Consider the following 15,452-nt stretch of genomic DNA (forward strand, 5'->3'; position numbering starts at 1 on the left):
CCTCACATTTGACTCTAGAATACTTTGGTATACAGAAGAGTTCATGGTCGACTCAATGACTGCAAGGTTCCCAGGTCCTGTGGCTGCAAAACAAGCCGAAATCATCACCCCTCCACCACCGTGCTTGACAGTTGGCATGAGGTGTTTGTGCTGATACTGAATGCTGTGTTTGGTTTTCGCCAAACGTGGCGCTGTGCATTATGGCCAAACATCTCCACTTTGGTCTCGTCTGTCCAAAGGACATTGTTCCAAAAGTCTTGTGGTTTGTTCAGATGCAACTTTGCAAAACTAAGCCATGCTGCCATGTTCTGTTTAGAGAGAAGAGGCTTTCTCCTGGCAACCCTTCCAATCAAACCATACTTGTTCAGTCTTTTTCTAATTGTACTGTCATGAAATTTAACATTTAACTTGCTAACTGAGGCCTGTAGAGTCTGAGATGTAACTCATGTTTTTTTTGCAATTTCTCTGAGCATTGCACGGTCTAACCTTGGGGTGAATGTGCTGGGACGTCCACTCCTGGGGAGATTGGCAACTGTCTTGAATTATTTATTTTATTTATAAAATATTTTACCAGGAAGTAATACATTGAGAGTTACCGCTCGTTTTCAAGTATGTCCTGGGCACAGAGTAAAACAAATAATACATGGTTACAAGTACAGTTACATAAATGAACAGGGTATACATTATATACAAGACATTGCGTGCACAGTTAAAGAAAATATATATTATGAGCGTATGAAACAGTTACAGGAATGTTTTCCACTTTTGAATAATCTTTCTCACTGCAAAATTATGGACTTTAAATTGTTTGGAAATGGCCTTATTACCCTTCCCAGATTGATGGCCTTCTCCATTTTGGCTTTATTATTGTTACATAAATCATGACACGGTGTAATATGTCATGTGTTGTTCATCTGAGGTTGTATTTACCTAATTTTAAGACCTGCTAATATGTCCTGATATGTAAAACAATGGAATTTAAAGAGGGTGTACTTTCTTTTTCACATGACTGTACATATACATACATCACAAACACACACACAAACACTGTACTTTATATATATATGTGTATTAAAAAAACCCCTTCAAATTCTTGTACCTATATAGTCCACTAAGATAAAATGCAAACACATAAACCTAACCTACGCCAAAAAAGAAATCCTAGCCATACCTCAAAACACAAATCCTGACCCTACTACAAAAGTATATATATCTAAAGATGATAGACAGCACACTGAAAACAGCAAAAAAGTACGTATGCAGTGTGCACGGAACATAGGGAACCCTTCTTTCCCTTTACTGATAATAACACAGCTATCAGTACCGGCACTCACTGTCTAACAGCTAAATAATCTACTGAAAAAAGGTCAGAATGGTAAATAATTTTAATATTAGCATATGTAAACCGGAATTAGAGCAAATACAATGCAATGGGAAATAATGTCCCACAGTGAGGGGTGTGGGGAAAAAAAGGAAAAGGGGAAAAAAACATGAAACATTAGGAAAATATACACAAAAAATGGGAGAAAAGAAAGTATGCTAGGGGGGCAACGTTTCGAGGGATTACCTCTTCTTCTGGCCCATTCCCTCTGGTCCCAGAGGTACTTCCCTAAGCCTTCCTTCCCCGTTTAAATAGCCTGTCAAACCCCACAGAAAATAAATGACACAAGTCCAAAATAGTAACTGAATAAGCAGTCCCACTAGCAAACAATAGGATATGCTAGGGAGAACTCATGTGACAGCATTAGGAGTCCAAAAATAGCAACAGAGTGTATAAGCAAACCGTCAAATGTCTCCTCCTTCTGCTCTCTGTGAGGTGCTGGGACTGACAGATCTGTTTGCTCTGACCCAAGTAGTGTCCTGGGCTGAAGCTCAAGTACTTTGATAGCTGTGTTACTACTACAAAAGTATATTTCAAGCCTGGGTTACCAAAGTTCATTCCTCGAGAGAACCCAAGAGAATGGATTTTTCTTTAGATTTCTCTATTTAAAACTTAATTGTTCAATTAACCCAACTCTAATTATTACATGGACAAGGAGCATACTGTAGGTATGCGTTTTACTCAAAATCTGGCCCGTTGATCTCCATTGGGAACTGAATTTGGGGAAATCTGCTTTAAATCTACAGCACAAAATCCTAGCTCTATTGGAAATCTCAAGCCGAATACTACTCCTAACACAAAACTGTATCTATACAACATATTAAAACGGTAGCCATAACACTAACCCAATGCCAAGCACAAACCTACCTTCACCCCCTCTGGCAGGGGGAGATATCTCAGGAGCAAACAAAAGAAAATTAACCCGGTGTTCCTAGATAGCAGGAATACCTGGGTGTTAGGGATACCGGGGAGAGGAATGATCGAAAATGAGCGACACTCTAGGGCCGGACTGGCCAGTGGGGCAGGGAGGCAATTGCCACTGGGCCGGTCATATTTAAAAAAAAAAATGGACCATGGCAGCAGAGAGGAGAAAAGCAGTGTGCGCGTGCACATTCCGGGCCAGCAGGTGGCGCAGCAGAGCACATCAGCTCCTCTCCCAGTCTGGCTGAAACTTCTCTCTGCATGCTGCTGGTTATGGTAAGTGTGTATATATGATGCAAAACCAAATAATCAATACTAGTTCAATAACTGAAGGTTTGTCTGTTGGAGTATGGAAAGTTGTAGAGGGGATTAGGAATAGGTAGTAGAGATCAGATGTTTCCAATAATCAAATTATTAGCAAACATGACTTTTGTGGCAGTATGTTCATTTTTAGAAAAATGTGGTTTAAAATATGAACTGTCGTAATTTAAACGTCTAATATCTTTCTAGCTCAGGAGTATTGACTAAATTATGCCTGTTATTCATAGCTCTTGAAAACTCACTAGCATTCTCTTAAAAATGATAAAACTATAAAACTTCACCAATAGGGTAATAATTCACTCCAGTATAGTTGCTTAATAAATACAATACTACTTAAACCAGTTCAGTTCTCTTAACTCTTTATATGCCACACCTGTCTTCCATATTTTTTGAAGTAGATGCCATCTGATCTGATTTTGCTTGTACCGAAGTTACGATTTCATTTTTCTTCTGCAAGGCGGTTTCAGCATCCTGTTTTAAGAAATTAGATATTTAGTGCAAACATGTAGTAGCAGTATTGGTTGGAGAACATAGAACATTGTTTCACAATCTCACAGTAATTTTCTTTTCCGGAGTAATATTCCATGGCAGTGCGCACCAATGGGTTAAGTCCCACCTTCTATCTGGGATTGGACAAATTAAAGATTTACACCTGTAGGAGTCCCTACGTCTAGCCACTTCTGCTCCTCACAGGTAGTCTTGTATTTCATAGTTGAAACTTATGACACATATATTAATACATACTTATGTCTTTGGGTCGGGCGCTTGGTGCACACGGCCATGAAACATTACTCAGAAAAAGAAAACTACGGTAAGATTGTGAAATAATTTTCTATTTCTCCGAGACAGTCAATAGCAGTGGCACTGCCCAAGCAGTATCAACTGGGTTGGATAACAAATAAATCATACAATCAATAGATAATGCATACATTTGTGAATTTTTTGAATGCACAACCGGTTGCAGTATTTTACGGCCAAAGCATGCATCTGCTGTGGCGTGGACATCTAAATGATAGAACTTAATGAACGTGTTTATGGAAGTCCATACTGCAGCTCTGCAAAGTTCAAGAGAAGCTAGTACCGTAGCTGCCCACTAAGTAGCTATTGATCTGTGGGAATATGCTTTTAGTACTTCGAGAGGCTGCCTTCATTGCACAATGTAAGAATTTCTGATGGCTGCTGTGATTAATCGACAAAGTAGCATCTGAAGCTGGTTGTCCTTTTCTTTTCCCTACAGGAGAAACAAACAGACTGTCCGACTTTCTGAATGGTTATGTTCTGACAAGATAGATATTTAGACATCTGACATCATCCAAGGAATGTAAAAGTTGCTCTTTAACATTTGCTCGATTCGGACAAAATGAAAGACAAATAATTTCATGGTTTAAATTAAAAAATTATACCACTTTTGGCAAAAATTGAAGAACTGGCCTGAGTACTACTTTATTTTGATGGAACACCAAGAACGGTTCTTTTCTTAATAGAGCTTGTAGTTCACTTATTCTATGAGCTGACGTAACTGTAGTTCACTTATTCTATGAGCTGACGTAACTGCTGACAATAAAATCGTTTTCCACGTTAGGTTTATAAGTGAGACCTGCTTGAAAGGCTCAAACTGTGCCTTTGTAAGCACCTGAAGAACTAGAGTCAAATCCCATGAAGGAAGTGGCACTATAATTTGAGGTTTTATTCAACAAATTGCCTGGAAAAAACATGAAATTAAATCCAGTGTGGCCAACTGTTTAACCAGTAACGCTGACAAGGCTGATACTTGAACTTTCAAGCAACTGGCGCTGCTCTGACATGATCTTAAAGCTTCTGCCTTCTATTTCTTGCAAAAAGAACAACATTGCTTGCAACTCTAAGATGTTTGCTGGAACATTTGTCGTTATGACTGGTCATTTTACCTGTGCCGAGTGAGGACCGAGTTGAGCTCCCCAACCTGAACCCCTTGCATTTGTTGTCAGCACAATCAAATCTTGGTCTAACAGAGTCTGCCCGCGTCTTACATTTTCTTCCTGTTCCCAAAATATCAGTGAATTTTTTTATACAACATAGGTGGATTCTTTGACGCGGATCTCTTCTTACTTTGTCCCACTGACAAAGGAAATTGGATTGGAATACACACATGTGCCCTCTGGCCCACTTGTACTGTCGCGGCCGAGTTTATTCTTACCTTTACCCGGTCTCGGCCGTGACAGATACCGGGCGCGCGCCGAGATGTCTCGCACGCGCGCCGGAGCCTCGGAGGATCGGTCCTCTGATCGAGGCACCCCCCTCCCCTCTCCGGGTCCACCGGGTCCCCCGGAGCCCCCCACCACCATCCCCCACAATAGAGCAACCCTGGGTTCCCTCGGGGAGCCCTGGGCACGCGCGCCATGCGCGCACGCTCCCAATGAAGCGTGACCGCGCCACACCGAGGGAAAAAACGAGCAAGCCGGGAAATCTCCCGGCTTGCGGCTCTAGCCTACTAAGGATAAAGTGTGTCGCCACTGTACTGTATAGTGGAGGATACGACGGCGATTATCTTCATACAGTGTAGAACTTATATGTGATCACTGTTTCTGATGGACTTGATGTCTTATCAGACTTCGTCTTTTGTCGTTGGGTAGAACAATCGCTTTTGCTGTGCAGAATTCAACTCCCAGGAACCTTAGGTTTCGAGAGGGTACGAGATGACTATTGGCTTCATTTATCACACATGCATGTACTATTAGAAAATCCATCACTCTTGCAAGATGTTGCAAAAGCAAATTTCTGTCCTGGGCATTTATGAATATATCGTCTAGATCAGGGGTGCGCAAACTGGGGGGCTTGGCGGTTACAGAGGCCCTGCACTCTTCCTCCAAGTTATTTAAATTAAATGCTGCGGGATCGCGTGAGGCCTCTGTAACTTCCCTTAGGAGACGTGTCATCAATCTCTACAACTTCACAGATAGCTTCAATTAAAAGCTCCACCAGAGCTAGATCAAAAGTAGAGGATTCATCTGCTTCGATGTATTCAGCTGAAGGTTAAAATGTTATTTCCATAGATCTGATTTGATCCTTTGAAGCTTCTGGGGAAGAATCTACTGGTCTGTGTAGACTGGTATAGGAGGGAGCCTTTTTCTGGCCTCTACTACTGGAATGAGAGTCCATTCCGATGCCCTGAGTTACCGTCTTTTTCATCCAAGAGAAAAACTCAGATATGTTTTCGTTTGGTTCCTTTGTGACCGCTTTAAGACATGCTTCACAAATCTTCTTATCTTCCAATGCTGGATTCTTGTCACATGCTAGACAATATTTAGATTTTTTAGTGGTCTTTCTCTTCATGGCAGGCTACACGGCTTTGGCAGTTGCCCCATCCAATTGCGAACCTGGAGCACTGGGACATCTATTTTATATGAGAAACTCCCATCACTTTTCCATAAAAAAAATTCCCTTGGACTTACGTTAGCTCCTGAACTCTTGGATCATCCATTGTATCCATAGTTAGAAAAACAGATCCTCTTGCAGGTATTTCACCAGCGCTGCATGTAAAGCTCTATGTTGCTTTGTAGTCAGTCAAAAATTATGAAAACAGCTGATCCAGCACTTTTTCAAGTTTCCGTGCGCCTCTGACGTCATGGGTGTGCCACACCGCCAATTCTAGTCTGTGCATGCCCCTGTTCGTGTTCACATCCGCGCACTGTCGGCGTGTACTGCTGAATTATGGAGGGGAAGGCAAGCATAAGGCGAGCGTCCCAGGGAATCAGTGTCTAAAAACTGCTAGGCAATCCTTTCACCTCCTTCCTGGTCGCTTCAACATAGCTGCAGTCAGAAATGACTTTGCAGCTTGGTTAACACCGGAGCCCCCCTGACAGGCAAAATCCCGGAGGGTTGCGGATCGCAGGAGCTTCAAGGAGAGAGAGAGGCAAGAACTACCCTTGGCTGGACTGCAAGCAAGTCAGGTAAGCCCCAGAACTTCAGCTTGATAGGACAAAAAAACCTGTGAGGAGGAGAGGCTAGATGTAGGGAATTCTACAGGTGAACATCTTTAATTTGTCCTATCCCGGTTAGAAGGTGGGACTTAACCCATTGGTGCCTACTGCCATGGAGATGCACAGGAAATGCAGATTCTTTGTCCAGTAGAATGTGATACTTTTTAATGAATTAACAATATTGTTCCTTATAGATGAGATGGAAGTGTACACAGTTTTCAAAACCTCACAAGTGTCTTCTTCATGTGTGAAGTACTGTAAATAGGAAAAATAGACCTGTAAATGTTTTCAACTATCAATTGTCCATTAAAAATTATGACTACCTAAGGTGAAAGTAACATTTCTAGAATAATAACATATTTTAAATGTTTCTCACAGTTTACAGAACTGTAAAAAAATTTTTTTTAAAAAGTTGCTTTAGTTCAGTGAACTCCTTTTAAAAAAAAAAAAAAAACATTTGTTTGCACTGGTTTAATTACATTTTGGAATATTTTGAAAAATAACAGCATAAAGAATGTATGGTAATTAGAAGAAGCAGCAGATTCCATGACATTACTTTTTGTAAGCAATGAAGATTATTCTCAAAATAAATCTTTTTGTTTGGCACCACATGTATATTGGTGTATATATTTGCAGTTTGCAACTACAAAGTTGTGAGCACAATTTTTTAGACAGTTATTTTTATATGGCTTCTGTGGAAATTGCAATGCAAATGGAGGTCAAAGTGATTAATCAATTTTTCTAATTTAGAGAGACGTGATTCTATTTTAATAAAGTTTTTATTTTATTTTTAAAACTCCTTACAAACACCAAGTTTCAAAACAAAGGGCATGAATCTAGCATATAAAAGGAAACACCCCCATGTGTGTTGACGTCAGTGGTGTTCATGGTATCAGTAGTATCTAAAAATATAAAATGCAATGTCAAACCTTGTGTGTTAATGAAAAACATTCAATGAAGATCGAGTGATCTGGCCACAGCGTTACTCATACTAAACTAGTAAGGTAATGGCATGGAAAATACAAAAGAAAACTAATAGATGTGGGAAACATAGAACCCCAGCTTTGGTACCACCATGTTAGAGCAAGGCATGTGCAGTCAAACAGGATCACATAACTTGATCACATTGACACACATAATATCAACATTTTTGTACAAAAGCAATATGCACACACATCACATGCAGCACATGCAGTCCGTAAAATTGGCTGTTCCATCTAGTCAATCTGTATCTATATAAGGGCATCGAAACATTGAGGTTCATCAAATAAGCAACACCCGTTGCGACTTAAGTTACTGCATGAGTCCAAATGTGGGTATTTACGTCATCGCTACCAGCAGAGTGAACAGCACCATCTTCTATGGGGACACTGTCCTAGTCCATATATGGACAACTGCATCATCTATTAAGGCCACCAGCAGTAGGCACCTGCAGCAGTGGCGCCAGATTCAACAATAACCTGATGCTTTAATTGCAAGAGGACATTACGCCCAACATGAAGCCATATCAAGAAGGGAAGCTCCTTTAGATTAAAATACTGTATGTGAATAGCTTGTGCAGTAAATGTGCTGGTTAGAATTCTCATCACAGTTAGGATCAATGTGATTAAATTATGTTACATTATTCCCAAGCACACTTTTAGGTTAACATGTCCCGCTTGCATGCATTCCAATATTGTCCAGTGGGATCATTTGAATCCATTTGTATATGGATAAATGTCATTGAGTTACTTCCAGCCCTCTTATTTGTACCCCCTTTGACTGTAGGGTTGTTAATTGATTCCATTAGGACAACTAGTGTTCAACTTGGGAAGAGGATGCAAAGCACAACCAAATTTCCTGGCCAATTTTACAGTCCCTATTTGTACTCCACAAAATACGCTCTCTCTTTCAAACCACAATAGACAAATTCACCCAGTTCCTCGTCTTAATTCATGTACATTATCATCATATTGCGATTTCCACAAAGGGGTGTCTGGTTTGTAATCCCTGCCATAAAAGCTGTGACTGTTCAACCAGCAGAGGAAACATTCCGCCACAAGGGACATCTCCATCCCTATTTGTAATCGCCAATTAGTGTCATACTTTTAACTATAATCCATTGAGGCAGCAAAAGGGCATCAAGGAGAAGGATAAAAAAAAATACTTTAGCTAAGCTTCAGAAAACATTCATATGGTAAGTTCACATTAAGTCCTCGTGGCTTCACCATATCCAGTGCGTATGTCGAAAATCACTCCTTTTGGAATAGCCGTCTTGCGATGTCCCCACCCCGGGGAGGTCTAGTAATCTGTTCAATGGGTATACATCTGAAATTTGCAATGATACAGTATGTTTTGCCAAAAAGGAAATGTTTAGCTACTGAGTTCCCATCAAAGTAGGCGACCCTGATGCTTGACTTGTGTACCGCTATCCATTCCTTAAGCATCCTCTACATTTTCTCCATATCATAAAGGCAACAGGGACATTTGATCATGTAAACCACAGCCGTGGAATTACATACAGTTCATGCGTTGCTTAATGTTGTCAATTTTGCCGCAGTGTGGATGTGTGAATGTATCATTTAAAATCAGATTATTGTATTTCACACATCCATAACACTTGAAGCAACCAGGTATTGGGGATGGAGGGACAGATCACTTGGGAATATATTTATCGACAGGGTATGCTCTTGTAATGAGATCACGTATATATTAATGCCTCTCATGAATGCAAACATTGGTCTAAGTCACATTGATTGTTCAAATTGTTCTTTTGAATCAAGTATGTGGCAATAAATATATATATATATATATATATATATGCAGAACGAAAAGAAAACAGCTCGGCTCCAATAGCATAATACGGTGATTTAATAATTAAAATATACGTGCAGATGAATCACGGACACTTACAATGTGCAAGTTAAAATAAGACATAGATGTAAAATCTTTTACAATCACCCGATGGAGCCTCCGTGGATGAGTGACGTGTGTGGTGTCCAACACACTCCTGCCGTGGATGCCAGGAGGGTGCGCGCGCACCCGGTATCCCCCTGGTTGTAACTCCCATGAGAGTGTGTGTCCTCCAATGTCACAGGATGCTGACGCGACAGTCAGACTTCTGCTGAATATATAAAGTCGTCGAGCCCATGTATGTGTGGATGATATCAAACAGGTGAGGATAGAAGGGAGGAGGGACTCTGGCCCCTCAGCGACTCGTGTGTTGAATGATGTGAACTGGAACCACTGCAGAATCCTTTCCCGATGAGCATGGCCCTGTCCAGATGTACTTTTGATTTCTCCAGGAGCTCGATGTCTAAATACTTGAAATATCGTACTTGCAAGTACTAGCATTGAATGCTGTTCCTGCCTGGACCTCCTTGGGATCTTTACTCATCTCCTTTGGATTCTGGAAGACTGGGACAGTCACTCATTTAATACTAGTGCAGTGCGTGGGAGAGACCAAATGTGTCTGGGACACCGATTAGAAAACGGCCCCTGATAAACGTGTGAAAAGGAGAACGATATTTCAAGTATTTAGACATCGAGCTCCTGGAGAAATAAAAAGTACATCTGGCAGGGTCACGCTCATCGGGAAAGGATTCTGTAGTGGTCGCCACAAACAAGACGAGAACCCTGTGCTGAGATGGGATAGTAGCCACCAGCCAGACACAGGGACCCCGTCCGGAATGTAGAGTAGTCTTGCTGGCCGAGTCTAGGGCAGGAGAAGTGAGAGTAAACGTATACTTGCCGAGTCCGATGCAGGAGAGGTCCAGAGCGAGTGAGGTACTATTGCCAAGGTCAGAACTGGAGAAGGGCGGATGGTCAGAGTCCAGAGCCAAGGGTCAGGGCAGGAGAGATACGGATGGTCAAAGTTCAAGCCAAGGTCGGGGTTCCAGAGAGCGAGGGTTCCAAAGGCAAGCAGAGTCGGTACACGGGTAAGCAGAACTAGGACAAGGTAACAAGACAAGGGAGGCAGAGGCAAACACCAGGTAACGAGAGTCTATGCTCAGCCGAAGTGCCAGTGGCACAGCTGAGCATAAGAAGCAGGCAAGGACCAATCACCCCAGGGGGTGGAGCGGAGGCGTAACCCTCGCGGGGACCAGGAATAGGCCGGAAGGGAAGAGACAGCTGGCAGTACTGGAACTAATGAGTTCCTCTTGACTCGTCGCTCGGGGGCGGTGACGCGTCTCACTTCTGCCCTCCAATCCCGTTGTGCGGGGTCTGCGCCTGCGCAGTGCATCAGCGGGGACTGACGCTCCCGTGGGGAGCGCTCTGCGCGTGCGGGGAGAGGCGCGTGACGGAGGAGAACAGCGCGGAAGGTTGCCAGCAGGTGTCGGGCCGGAGCGGGGGTAAGTGCAGGTACGTGGAGTCCGCGTGGGGACGCGCGAGGGACCGCGAGTCGTGACAGTACCCCCCTCTTCAAGACAGACCTCCGGGCGATTCCAGTAGGGTTTCAGAGGGTATCTCTGGTGGAACTTCCTGATGAGTTCAGGAGCATGAATCTGGTGGTGCGGCACCCACGAATGCTCCTCTGGGCCATATCTCTTCCAATGGATGATGTACTGAGTGGTCCTTCTGGAAATTCGGGGGTCGATGATGGCCTGGATCTCGTACTCCTGTTGTCCCTGTACAAGACGAGGAGGAGGTGGTGTGGGAACACGATCTGGAAACCGGGAGCTGTGATAGGCAGGTTTTAAAACGTGAAATACAGACGGTATTCTAATAGATGCTGGAAGTTTTAGACAATATGCCACCGGGCTTATTTTCTCCAGGACTTGGAAAGGACCCAAAAACCTTGGTGCAAGCTTGAGCGTAGGAGTCTTCAAACGTATGTTTTTGGAAGAGAGCCACAACTTGTCTCCTGGATTTAACTCCGGAATCTCCCGGCAGTGGCGATCTGCTTGAGCCTTCTGCCTGGACGCTGCTCTCTTTAAATTGTCCTGAATCTTGGTCCAGGAACACTGCAAGGTCTGGACCCGGTTATCTGTTGCCGGAACCCCCGAAGAGCGCGTGATGGGCAGTCGTGCTGGATGGAACCCGTAGTTTGCGAAGAAAGGAAAGAGTTGTGTAGATTCATCCCGCAGGGAATTGTGGGCGAATTCAGCCCATGGAAGAAGATCTGCCCAATCGTCTTGTGTCTCTGAAACAAAGCAGCGCAGATACTGCTCTAGGGACTGATTGGTCCTCTCTGTTTGCACATTCGTCTGGGGGTGGTATCCAGAAGAGAAATGCAAGGATATGTCCAGTCTCTTTGAGAAGGCCCGCCAGAACCTGGATCCTCTGTCGGAATGATGGTCAATGGGACTCCGTGAAGGCGGAAGATCACCCTTGTGAAGATGTCCGCGAGGGTCAGAGAATCGGGAAGACCACAGAGCGGAACAAAATGTGCCTGTTTGGAGAAGCGGTCAATAATGACAAATATGGTATTCATGCCCTTGGAAACAGGGAGCTCTACAATAAAGTCTATCGAAAGATGGTTCCAGGGGCGGTCAGGGATGGGTAGTGGGTGTAAGAGTCCTTGAGGTCTACAGCGGGGGACCTTGATCAGGGTGCAAATGGTGCAGGCCTTGACGAAGTCACTGATGTCCCTACGCATGTTGGGCCACAAAAAGGTCCATTCTATGAGGTCCGTAGTTCTCTTGGTGCCAGGATGTCCCGCCGTCTTCGACGAGTGACCCCATTCCAGAATCTTCCTTCGGTATTTGGGAGAAGCGAAGAGACAACCGTCCGGGACCTCCAGACCCTCCGAAACCTTGGACTGATCCACAAGAATTTTATCCAAAACATCAAAGAAGTTGGCAGATATAATGTACTTGGACGGAAGTATGGTCTCAGCTCTGGTCTCGGCTTTGTCCTCGCTTAGGAATTGACGAGAGAGTGCGTCTGCCTTTAGATTTTTGGACCCAGGAATGAACGAAATTATATAATTAAAACGGGAGAAGAAGAGCGACCTACGGGCCTGACGAGCTCCCAGCCGGCGAGCGCTCTCCAAATACATGAGGTTTTTGTGGTCCGTTAGAATGGTTATTGGACTCTCCGTGCCCTCCAAGAGATGCCTCCACTCTTCTAATGCGAGTTTAATGGCTAATAACTCCCTGTTGCCCACGTCGTAATTCTGTTGTGCTGGAGACATTTTTTTTTTTTTAAATGCACAGGGATGTAAATCGGACGAAGGTGACTTTCTTTGAGAAAGCATGGCGCCGGCTCCAACGTCCGATATGTCTACTTCCAGTGTGAATGGGAGTTTGGGATTGGGATGGATCAAGACTGGTGTTGAGACAAAAGATTTCTTAAGAAAATCAAAGGCTTGAACAGCTGCGGGAGGCCAAGAGGAGACATCGGCTCCTTTCCTAGTGAGGGCGGAGATGGGTGCGACAATGGATGAGAAATTACGAATAAATCTTCTGTAATAGTTCGCAAAACCGAGAAACCTTTGAATGCCTTTGAGAGAGGTGGGAAGTGGCCAGTCCAAGACTGATCGCAGCTTGGAAGGATCCATTGCGAACCCGGAATCCGAGATGATGTACCCCAGGAAAGTGGTAGAGGATTGGTGAAAGTGACACTTCTCCAGCTTGGCGTAGAGGTGGTTCTGACAAAGGCGTAGTAGTACCTGATTGACTTGTACAATGTGTTCGGGAAGACTCTTTGAAAAGACCAGAATATCGTCGAGATACGCTATGAGAAAAACATTGAGAAGATCCCTGAAAATTTCATTTACGAAATCTTGGAAGACCGCCGGGGCATTGCATAAGCCAAATGGCATAACAAGGTACTCGTAATGACCGTCTCTGGTGTTAAAGGCCGTTTTTCATTCGTCGCCTTGTCGAATCCTTACCAGGTTGTATGCGCAGCGTAGATCCAATTTGGAGAAGATGGTTGCCCCTTGAAGACGATCGAACAATTCGGAAATGAAAGGCAGGGGATACCGGTTTTTGATGATAATTTTGTTTAAGCCACAGTAATCGATACAAGGACGAAGGGTGCAGTCTTTCTTCTTGACGAAGAAGAAGCCCGCTCCCGCGGGGGAAGAAGACTTTCTGATGAACCCCTTCTGGATGTAGTCTGACATGGCTTTAGTCTCTGGGAGAGAGAGGGGGTATGATCGCCCTCTGGGAAGGACGGACCCAGGCAAGAGGTCAATAGGACAGTCAAAGGGTCGGTGGGTGGCAAGGACGTCGGATTTGACTTTGTCAAAGACATCCCTGAAGGAAGAATAACAGTTGGGAAGGGAACACTGTACCTCCTCGGAATTCTTCACACTGCAGATGGTCTGCCAGGAAGTGCCGCAGGTCATGGAGCACTGTTGATTCCAGGATATGGGTCTGGGTTTGAACCAGTCAATGTAGGGATTATGGCGCTGGAGCCATGGTAGACCCAAAATGATCTCGGCCGACGGCGAGTGGATGGCATCTAAAGAAATCCTCTGTGGTTTTGCTCGACCAGGAGGGACAGTTCGACGGTCTGTAGGACAATGAATGCCGGCTGCAGGGGACGACCGTCAATGGCCTCAAGTCCTACCGGGATCCTCTCTCAAGCGGAATATTATTTTTCCTAGCGAACTCATGATCAATAAAGTTCCCTCCGAAACCGGAATCGATGAAGGCAGATGCAGCGACCGAGAGGCCAGGGACAGAAAGAGAGACAGGAATCAAAATTCTGCTAGGTAGTTGTTCCTTGATGGTAGAGGATATGGCGAGCGTTCACATGGATACTCCTCTGGATCTCAATGGGAGCTGGCGTTTCCCTACTTGGGTGCCGGCTTGAGGGGGCATTGAGGAACGAAATTACCAGAATTACAGCAGTATAAGCAGAGACCAGAAGATCGGCGACGCTGTTTTTCGGAAGGGGGCAGCTTGTTATCCCCAAGTTGCATGGGCTCCGGGGCGTCAGTTGCGGGAACCTCTGGAAAGGAGGAATGGATGAGAGAAGTCCTGGGCTTTACCTGACGGTGATGGGAACGCTCGGACTTCCTCTCTTGTAGTCGTTGGTCCACTCGAATGCAGATCGCAATGAGTCCCTCTAGGTTACTTGGGCGTTCATGTGCGGCGAGTTCGTCCTTCAGCTGTTCGGAAAGGCCCTGCCAGAAAACAGAAGAGAGGGCCTCGTCGTTCCACGCCGTGTCAGCAGCAACTGTCCGAAACTCCAGGGCATACCTAGCCACTGGACGATCCCCTTGAGAGATGTGGAGAAGAGATGAAGCTGCGGTGATCTTCCGGCCCGGGGTATCGAAGACGCACCGGAACTCCTTTGTGAAACGCCCAATGTCCTGTGTAAGATCGGTTCTCTGCTCCCAGGTGGGAGAGGCCCAGGCCAACGCGTCACCTGTAAGCAGCGAGACAATGTAGACTACCTTGGTTCTGGAAGAAGGGAACCGGGTGAGAGTCAGCTAAAATTGTATGAAACACTGATTGAGGAACCCACGACATTCTAAGGGGTCTCCGGAATACCGATGGGGAGCAGGAAGTCGCGGGTCAGAAGAGCAAGGGTTAGCCGGAGGAGTAAGCGGAGGTGGAGAAAAGGTGGGAGGGTTAGCCTGCTGCACTTGGACAGAGAGGGTCTGGAGGTCTTTCTGTAAGGCGTCCATGCAAAGGTCGGACTGTTCTAAATACTTCTAAAGCTTGGAGAACATAGCGGCATGAGATGCCACCATATCACCCACCCCAGGGGGGGTCTATATTTGTGGGGCTGAGCATAATGTTACGCTTTGCTCGCCACAAACAAGACGAGACCCCTGTGCTGAGATGGGATAGTAGCCACCAGCCAGACACGGGGACCCCGTCCGGAATGTAAAGTAGTCTTGCTGGCCGAGTCTAGGGCAGGAGAAGTGAGAGTAAACGTATACTTGCAGAGTCCGATGCAGGAGAGGTCCAGAGCGAGTGAGGTACTAT

At 44.8% G+C, this 15,452-nt stretch overlaps 1 protein-coding gene across 1 annotated transcript in view; it reads right to left on the minus strand.

The window, feature by feature from the left end:
* The window catches only part of LOC142495763 (RUN and FYVE domain-containing protein 1-like), a 597,647-nt gene that overhangs the window by 348,862 nt on the left and 233,333 nt on the right, over nt 1-15,452 (minus strand). The window contains 1 exon segment of the mRNA XM_075601692.1: nt 2,997-3,094. Coding sequence (XP_075457807.1) covers nt 2,997-3,094 — 98 coding nt within the window.

This window comes from Ascaphus truei, chromosome 5 (genome assembly GCF_040206685.1).
Source record: "Ascaphus truei isolate aAscTru1 chromosome 5, aAscTru1.hap1, whole genome shotgun sequence".
NCBI classification, from domain to species: Eukaryota; Metazoa; Chordata; class Amphibia; order Anura; family Ascaphidae; genus Ascaphus; species Ascaphus truei.